Source organism: Mus caroli, unplaced genomic scaffold (genome assembly GCF_978045245.1).
Source record: "Mus caroli unplaced genomic scaffold, Mus_caroli_1 scaffold_12, whole genome shotgun sequence".
Lineage (NCBI taxonomy): Eukaryota > Metazoa > Chordata > Mammalia > Rodentia > Muridae > Mus > Mus caroli.
The window spans coordinates 32,388,340-32,398,236 of NW_028227267.1; the positions used below are offsets into that span (position 1 = coordinate 32,388,340).

The 9,897-nt window shown below is 44.0% G+C and overlaps 1 protein-coding gene across 6 annotated transcripts in view; it reads right to left on the minus strand.

The window, feature by feature from the left end:
• Window positions 1–9,128, minus strand: part of Nrg3 (neuregulin 3) — a 1,083,337-nt gene extending 1,074,209 nt beyond the window's left edge. For all 6 annotated transcript variants that reach the window (XM_021181241.3, XM_029468886.2, XM_029468883.2 and 3 more), the window contains exon 1: window positions 8,300–9,128. In XM_021181241.3, the coding sequence (XP_021036900.1) occupies window positions 8,300–9,128 (829 nt within the window). The remainder of the gene's footprint in view (window positions 1–8,299) is intronic.
• Window positions 9,129–9,897: the final 769 nt, after the last annotated feature.

Genomic DNA, 9,897 nt, shown 5'->3' on the forward strand with positions numbered 1-9,897 from the left:
CTCTTTGTTCACAGCAAGACTCCACATGGCCACTCTCATTTCCATTGTTACCTAAGTCTCAAAAGTCTTCCAAAATTGGAATCCTGTGAAGAACCCTCCCACACCTCAAAGTAAAACATCATATAGAACTAAAGTAAATCTGACTGCAAATGTTGGTGCGATTGTAGTTTTCTCCTTTAGGGGACGATTATTTTATAGTAATGCACGTGGGCTATCATAGTTTATGCTGTGTGTAGTCTTGGGAAGACGATCTAAGAATCAGACTAGTCTAACAATTCATGTCAAGGGATTAGAATAAGATATTGCAACTCTCACAACTCTATGCCATATTCATTCTAAGGTAATTGTACAGATTCTTTTAAAATAGATAGACAAATAAACAAGCTGTTCCTTTGGCACTTTGGTGTGTGTTATCACTTCTAAGAAAGCAACAAAGAAAAATTTACCACGGATACTGCTAAAGTTCTGTAACTAAACTAAATTCACAATTCATCTTTGCAGGATAATTTCCAACTGACCGTTTTTATGCCTAGGAACAGTAGCCTGTGGTTTAGGAACAGTGACTAGCACAGCTCAAAATATTAACACTTATAACAACAGCAAAAAGGGAATGAGTTTCCAACAGATAGACTTCATAATATATGCTTTAAAAATATTATTAAGGTTTCCCCAAAGTACAAATCCATATCTAAAAAAGCTCTTTCATAGAGAAACAAACCTGTTTATCCTCCAGAACATCATTTATGATGACTGCCTAGATGGGAAGAGAATACAATGCAGACCTTCCCTACTTTGACTTAAGTTCTTTGCAAACTTTAAAGAGCTTGTGACAATTGGACTCTGTAGCAATGGTACAAAACAAATCCTGGGCATTCCCTGGGCATCCTGTCTTCTGATCTCCAGGCTGTAGGCTTGCATTCTACAGTCTCACTCAGGTTCTCCCAAATATCAGCTTTTCTCCATCTTAAACGTGTGTTTAAATAAATGAGAACCTAACAAGCAATGTTGAAGACATGGTGGTCTCCTCATTCTAATCTTTTACAAGTGAGTCAGATTTGCATATTTCTACCTCGTCCAGTGCTGTGCAGGTTTTAGTATCACAACATAGAGGAGAGAGCTAACAAGGTCCAGTGTTTCCACACAGTGGACTAAGTAGTGTGCCCGTGCATGAAATAACCAATCTACACTGACAGAAAAGCACAGTAGTGTGTTTTACAGGAGAGCGTAGAGTTAGTCTATGGGCATCATACCCCAAATGCCATCGGGGGAGCTGTGAGAAGATGGGTCAATGATTTATGCTGTGCATGCAGTTCCTTAGTATAAGGAACAGAGATGTATGTCTGTGGCTGTCATTTTTGTCATCATGGTTATTGGTAAGCATCTCTATTGTTGTTCTACTTTGGTAGAACAATACTTTATGCCTTGTAAATACAGCAACTGCTCATTTTCTCTGACTGTCACCTTCTAAAACAGTCAATTTTTCCATATAATTCTATTTAGCTAGCTGGCTAACACCGCATTCCTTCTTCACCTTCTGAGAGGCACATAGATTTGGGCTCAGTGGAAAGGTCAGTCTCACGTCTGCCCAATGATTCCACGGCTGCCAGGTGAATTATTCCCTAACCAACATGGTAGGGGCAACAACCTTCTTTATGCCAATGTTATAACAATTATGCAATTTAGCTAAATATTATGTAAGCCAATGATACATAATTGTGGAAATGAAAGATAATTGTACTTTCAATTAAATTGCAGTTGAATGTTTTGAAGAAACTCCAAAAGGTGAGGTTATTTTTTTAAAGGAAAGAAATTACCTTAAATTAGATGGGCCGGGAAAAAAACTATGAAAGATTTCCAGAGAACACACTACAGTGTCTGTGGAAATCATTTGCTTATAAATTCCTTCACTAATGCCTCCTTTTTTGTCTTGTTTTATATTTATTTTAGACCACATCTTTTAATGAAGTTCAGGCTGGCTTTGAACTCATGTCCCTGTCTTGACCTCAAGAGGGTAAGATTCCAAATACATATCACCCCAGTTAACTTCTTCAGTAATACTTTAAAACAGAAGTCACTAATTAGTGTATGATTCTCTGGAAGCATATGCTAGTCTTAAATAACTGGACACATATTCAAGAATAAACTATGTCTCCAAAACAAGATATGGGAAGAATAAGTGTATAATGTTTAATTGTCTTCTTCCTTCCCTTCCATCCTTCCTTCTTTCCTTCCTTCCTTCCTTCCTTCCTTCCTTCCTTCCTTCCTTCCTTCCTTCCTTCCTTCCTTTCTTTCTTTCTTTCTTTCTTTCTTTCTTTCTTTCTTTCTTTCTTTCTTTCTCCTTCTTTCTTTCCTTCTTTCTTTCTTTCCTTCTTTTTCTCTTCTTTCCTCCTCCTCCTCCTCCTCCTCCTCCTCCTCCTCCTCCTCCTCCTCCTCCTCCTCCACCTCTTGTCCTTCTGCTGCTGTTCACTTGCTTACCTCCTTTCTTTTTTTCTCTCTTTCTTTTTTCTTTCTTTTTGAGACAGGGTCTTCCTCTGTAGCCCTTGCTTGGATGAAGCTCTCTCTGTTGGCCAAAGTGACTTCCACCATATACACATCCAAACTCACAGAGAATTCTGTCCCCTGAGTGTTAGAGTTAAAGGCATGTGCCACCACACCAGGATAATTATTTACTTTTTACACAGTGACTTCTATAAACTTTAAAAAAAAAATTAAGACTTCCTGATAAATGTTTAAAATAAATATAAAAAGTTAAGTGTATCACATGAACTATAAAAATATAATGTGTAAGTATAATTAAATTATATGACTGCACTGTTGAATCCAATAAATGCTATCAAATTAGTGTCAAATAAGCTAATATAATGAAGAAAAACAAATTTTCGGTAATATCCAATGAATATTAGATAATTTTTGTAAACCAATAAAATAAGAATTTGTTCAATTATATAAGTGGAAATATGTTTTAACTTCCTAAATCAATTAAGAAAGTTCAATATTAAAATTTATTTAAAATATTTTACAAATGTATGAAAATGTCAATTATAAAACTATAAATAAAAAAATCACAACCTCTCCTAAACACACATACACACACACAAAGCAAGCAAGAAAGAAAGAAAGCCCTAAAATGATATGGATTTATATAGAGATATTTAAGATAATTTCCTTCAATTAGTACTGTCTATACCATAATCAAAGAAATAAAGATCTGAAGAATAAACACACAGTTAAAAGCCTGTAAGAGCTGGTCAGGCATAGCCATCCTTCAATACAGTAAGGAGCAAGGTGATGTACAAATGAATGAAATCTTCTGTAAGAATAGAGAAATGGAAAGTCAAGCTAAGTACAAGTTATCACATTCATTAACAGTCGAGTGAGTAGGACAAGCTTATGCAAAGCTGCTGTCTGCCAAAGATGAGCTTCTTATAGGCTGGGTTCTTCCCCCTTTAGCTGGGCACAGAGGCCTATAGGAATGTTCCCTGGTAAGGATGAGTAAGATGTTTAAGGCCAGTGCTATTTTTCAAGGCAAAATGGTGCTGTTCTTACCCACCATACAAGCCTGAAGATTGAAATGAATTTCAGTTCTATTCGGAAGTGATTCAATTGCATTTTAAAGACTTACATTTATGTCTTGCCCTTTGCTTTTATATATTTCAGGGCCAATTTTCATCTTTCATTTCAGCATCCCTGATAGAATATCCTGATATGCTTTGGCTCTAGATATGAGAATTTGAGAAAAGAATTTCTATAAAAGGAATAAGTCAAACACCATCTTTCTTTTCATTGTGGTACAACCAGAAGTAAGACTGGCAAGATCCTGAGAAAGGGGAAACTTCTTTCCACACATGTTGGATCCCTGGGGCCAGTACTGATTTGAAGTATGTACCAGGACTTCTTCTGTGGCCCATAGTAAACTTAGAGAACCTGAGTTCTTCTGTAACAAATAGAATTCTAGAGCCAGCATTGCTTGCTGTTGATATTGATTTTTATTTATTTCCTTCCTCTGCAAAACAAAAAAATAGGTTTTATACTCACAAACCAAGCCCACAAGTCCCTCCTCACTAGTAAAATTGCCTCTGATCCCTTTCCAAAGTTCTTCAACATCAGGGGCAGATGCATAAAATACTGTTTTTAATGAAGTTAGACTAAATTCAAGAAAGTCCACAAAGCAATCTGGAAAAGCTATGCCTATCCCCACAATATTGCTTTATTTTTGGTTAGGAACACAAAATGAAGTATGCACATTTCAAGACTAACAGTATAACAGGCTAAAGGAGAACAGCTCCATAATCCTGCAATAATGACAAAGAAAATAAAAACGTTCTCAGAATGCCATGCAAGCTCACAGGAGAAATAAATTCAACTGCACTTCATCGGGCACATTGATCTTGAGTTCTGAATCCTCTCATGTTGACCACCATGCATGAGTGAGGTCAGAACCTTCTCTGCTGGGATTCCTCTTAACACTTGACTCATGTAGACAGAACATAAGGTGCCAGCTTAACTGTATTTAAATCAATTATACCTGAAGCTCCTCACACAGCAACAGAGCACTCTTACTCAAGAAGTAAAGATGTTGAAAAGGAAAACGGGAAAACAATTGACTTCAGCAATGGCTCTCTTTAAAATCACAAGTGATATGATTCAATAAAACTATTTAACTAGATGAGTAAATTAAAACAACCCCCCCACACACACAATGTTCAAACATCAATAGGACATTTTATCTTCAAATTCCTTCTCTTGAGTATACTATTCAATACTTGTGATCTTGCTCATGAGACTTCACTATAGAGCTATTCAAAGATAACTGCAAGTACAATCCATTAACAGCTGTACTTGGCTTTGAACTTAACCATTGGCTTGATTTGTTGTTGTTGTTGTTGTTGTTGTTGTTGTTGTTTCGCCTGTTAAGAGTGCTTTCAGCTAAGTAAATGAGTTCTTAGACTCTAGAACAATTCCTGTTTGCATTGGCAGTGTTCTATACGCATGTTTGAAATCTGAAGAAGGAATTCCAACTGCTGTCAAAGAGTAAGTGTTGATGCATTGTACAAAACCACTATCTATAGTGCATACTCTCCTTTGTCTAAAAGATGCTAACTAACCTATACAGTGGCCACAAAACAGTTTCAGGAGAATCCTATTCAACTGATCTTACAGTAGCAATGTGTTCAAGTATATGTTTTCAAAAATTCTGCAGGAAAGGCCAGCTCAGGGTCACTGAAAAGGCAAGAAGTTTCAGGGACACATGAAAGTTTTGGCATACCCAGTGGCACAAGGGATGAAAAAGGAAAGCAGAGTCAAATGCAAAACTTTGCTTGCTTGCTGTCTAAGTTCAGTCTTACATTTCCCCCAATACCTCAGAAAGCAGGTAATAGTCATTAGAAATGAGCCCTTCACATAGCAAGTAAGGTAGATAATACAATACCATCTATTTTTTGCAAAAATGTTACCCACTGGCCAGTTGTTAAATATGGTATCTTGCAGAGAGCAGCCATAACATTTCCAAAAGTAAGCACACATGTATTTATCCTATAAGCCTTGAAATATTCTGTTCAAGAAGTCAGGACCCTGGTCATTAAAGAATATGTGGGTTAGTCTCACAAGAAAAACAAACAAACAAACAAAATAAAATAGGTGATCATCTTTAACTGCCTTCATTTTGAACAGTAGGTAGTGGGCAGACGCAAAGGGAAATACAAACCTACTAAAGTATAGCAATTCATAAGGTGCACAAAGAAACTTCTCATCTGAGAACTGAAGGCCATAATCAAAACAAGTGAATAATTTGAATGAGAGCTACTTGGGCCATAATTCTGTGTACTGTAACAGTGCTGGTAATCCCACAAATGAAATTATCTCTCTTCTCATTAATCAGCCAAAAACCTTACATAAAAAAAAAAAACTATGTTTATCTTTTGAATTACCATACAGCCTACCTATTTAAACTCACCTTTTATGGAAACTAACATTTCCTATTCTTTTCATTAAAATGTTCCTTATTGGTGCAGGTAAACAAGATCATTGACTGGTAAATCTGTGTGTTTGCATTTTTAACTCTTTACTCGACTCTGTTTTAAGGATTTCAAACAGAGAAAGAGCTGGACCCCTAGTTACTAATCAAACAAAAACTGTCTGCATGTCTATGCAAGCACCAAGACCCTGCACATATTTCCCACCTCTCTTCCTTGAGGCTGAGAGCCCTGTCAATAATCATGACTTATTAAACAGGCTGCCATCTCTTCCTTTCTACTGAATGTAGAACAAGATCATGGAGGGGCAGAAATAATTACCTCGGGCTCTTCTTTAAAGACTGCCTCAGAATGGAAGGTAAGGAAATCAATACAGAAAGAACAGGGAAATGCCCCAATGTGTGCCCCACAGCCCCGGGGATGGGAAGTAAATCTACAATCCATTATTCATATCAACAGAATACATGCATACAACAGAATTCTGCTACAGAACAGATGAAGATTCTAAGGTCTTCAAGATAGATAGGAACCTATTTCTGTCCAATGAATGTGCTCATATGCACCACCCCTTATCCCTTCACACCACTCAAGCTAGATTTGTTGAAAGGAGAGCCTAGCACCCTCCCTCTTCTGGAAAATGGGGTCTCAGAAATCGTGCAGAAGAAAGCACAGCAGAAGAAAGCTGCACAGTGCTGGGCTCTACAGCCATTCTCATTTGTGGCAGGAAGCTTCCTTCTCTTTGCCTTTCTGTCTTCCACTGGCCATCGAGGTATAAATGCAATTTTCTAAGGCAGAGTAAAAGCAAAAGTCTTTGTCCCCTACTCCTTACTTACAAGTACAGTAAATTTAAAAAGAAAAAAAAAGTCACAAAGGTTAAATAACACCCAAGGTAAGATCGTGGGTCAGGGAAACATAAAATTAACACAACTGAAAGCGACCATCTGATTTCTTCCCGCACTGAGCAGATAAAGAGGAACACTCTTTTGCCCAGATGTTTCAGCTCAAAACATAAATACAAATACAGCATGAAGGCAACAAATCCAGACCCATTCTTTTCTTTGCTTTTTTTCTTTTTCTTTTTCTTTTCTTTCTTTCTTTTTTTTTTTTTTTTCCAGAATAGCTGTGCTTGGAACTTGAGCTGACATACTGGGGGGCTTGTCCTGAATAACCTTCACAGGTTATACATGTCTTCTTCCATCCTGATCCTCAGGTACAAACTGAAGGTCCCTGCAATTTCTGTTCACTAAGGGGAGAGGGTGGGGTGGAGGTCAATTAGTTACCTGCAATGTTCATAAAAATAGAAAGCCTACAGTTCCAAAGGAAAGGTGACCATATTTAGGGGGTACACTGGCCACTGTTGGCACCGACTGAACCAGGTTGAAATGTTATATTCAAAGGCTGACATATTACAAAGAGCTTGGACATTGTACTGAACCGGGTCCTAGTCTGCTTATCTTTTCCAGCTGGGAGGAAAAGGAGATCAGGTTTACACCCCTCACCCCTCTGGGAAAGGAACAAAAGCAAATGCTTGGCACAGCTGGGGAAAGGAAAAAAAAAAAAAAAGGAAGAAAAACCCTCCTACTTTTTCAGGACCCTGGGGGCCGCAGCTCTGCAGAGTCCCCTTTGCATTTCTTCGCAGTTAACTCACTCCAGTGGCCACAGAAGCAATTTCCACCAATTTCCACACCTGGCAATGGCCAGGGACAGGTTGAGGGGAGGGGTCCTTCTGGGAGCACCTCTTTTCCCTAGCTCTCTGAATGGCTTCTAATTAATCCTTCTTAGTCACTGCCTGAGCAGGGGAAGCTGGAATAGTAGGCAGCTATATCCTGAGGACATCACTACCAAATACCTGCATCCAATCTCCTCCCACCCCCGACCCCCCCTCCACTGGTCATAACTTCCCTTGTGGTCTTTCATAGGCCAGTTTTGGCTGTGCTTAGAACAGCTTCCCACAGGAGGGCGGGAAGGGTTGGGTGCACCATCTCTCCCAGGCCAGTAAGTAGAACACAACCTGGGCTCACTCTCAAGTCTGCAGTGAGGATTTAAATTCGTCTTAACCCTTTGGTTGCAGACAGGAGTCTATTCTCATTTGGGACCCACTGAAGTATGAGCCCTAGCTCAGAGATATCCTTGGTTCACATGATGCCCCTATTCCACACACAGGCACAGCATAGACCCGCACCTTTGGCCCCCTTGAGGCTAGTTTTAACCATAGCCTCACACTCTGCCCCAAACGTGCATGGGGAAGTGACAACCAGCAGAAAGGAAAGCTGGAGAGCAGAGAAAAACTTGGCAGTGAAGCACGGCATGGCCAGGCGTCTACTTACGAAATTTGGGGCTGGTGCTAGTTTCTGGGGTGGTGGTAGTGGAGGAGGTGGAAGAGGGTGAGGAGGAAGAGGCGGCAGCAACATCCTGAAAGGGTGACAGGGTCCAGGAGGGAGTGGAATCGTGGAGGTAGGAGGAGGTAGCATACGCCGCAGTGGGCCAGGAAGGCATCGCCTGCGTACTAGGGGCTCCTGGCATCGGGGGTCGGGAGCCCGGCGTGCTGCTACTGAAGAAAGGGGCCGTGGTGGACAGGACCGTCGGAGGGGCAGCAGTGTTCCGTGCTGTGGTAGAGCGCGGGCTAGCCCGGATGGGCACCCGGTGCCCAGGGAAGCGGGTGGGTGCCCGTGTGATGGTGGTCAAGCGGGTGCTAATCCGGTTAGGCGTCCTGGAAGAAGCGGCGCCGCCGGCAGAGGGGGTGGCGGGGGACGTGGTAGAAGTGGTTGTTGTGGTAGTTTCCATAGCCTTGGGGAAAGAGCTGGGCTTGGAGAGGAAGAAGGGGTCCTGGCCCATTCCCTTGGAGTCCACCAGGTCCGTGGGCACGTACTCCTTGACGGAGCCTACCACGATCCATTTAAGCAGCATGAGGCTGAGCCCCAGGCCGATGAAGCCGATGAACAGAGGCACCACGCACAACCACGTCTGCTGCCGGTTCCACACGATGCAGTCGCTACAGCGTAACTCCCGGGGGGGTTCGGCCGCCCCTTCTCCGCCGCCGTCCGGGCCCCCGCCCGCCGCCGCCGCCGCCGCAGCCGCCGCGGTGCCCTCCTCGGCTGAGGCGGCGGCTGCCGAAGCGGCACCAGGTGGCGAGGCACCGGCCGCCCCTTCACTCATCCTAGGAGCCGATCTTCACCTTCGCCCCCCCGAGGGCCGCGCCAGAGGCATGGGGCCGCGCGGGCCGGGCGCGGGCGCGGGCGCGGGCTCCGGCGGCGGCGGGCTCCGGCTCAGGCAGCGGCCGCGGCGGCCGCATGCAAATCGGCTCCCTGCCCCCACGCCCCTCCCCCCGAGAGGCGGGCGGCGGGCGGGGAGGAGAGGACGGGGGAGGGGACGCGGGCCGGGGAGGGGGCGGCGAGGCGCTCGGTAGAGGGGCGAGACCGGCCCCGGCGCCGCCGGCCGGTCAGGGAGCGGCGGGGCGAGCCTGCAGCCCGCCTAGGTGCCTCCTGCGCGACGGGGTCCCTCGGCTGCCGGTGGTGCTTATGCTGCCGCTGATGCTGATGCTGCCGTGGATGCTGATGCTGATGCTGCCGCTGGTGCTGATGCTGCCCGCCGCCTGTGAGCGCTCCAGCCTCGCCGGCATCCTCGGTGCGCCGCGCCCGGCCCGCTCCCTGGGGCGTCCGGCCGCACCGCCGCTGTCCCCACCTCAAATCCTCACGTCACCCTCAGGGGCCCGGGCGAGCAGTAGCTGGATGCTGGGCGCTGACAAGCCGCATTCCGACACAGGGGGCCAACCTAGCAGCCCCTCGCCCAGCCCGGTACGCAGCGTTGCACGGTGGTTACTCGGCGAGCCTGGGCAATGAGGTGCACCTGTTCTTCAGCCGGCCCGCAGCCAACCCTCGGTCAACGCTCTCTGGGAGAAACCAATCCTAGCGCAGCGCGGAGGGCG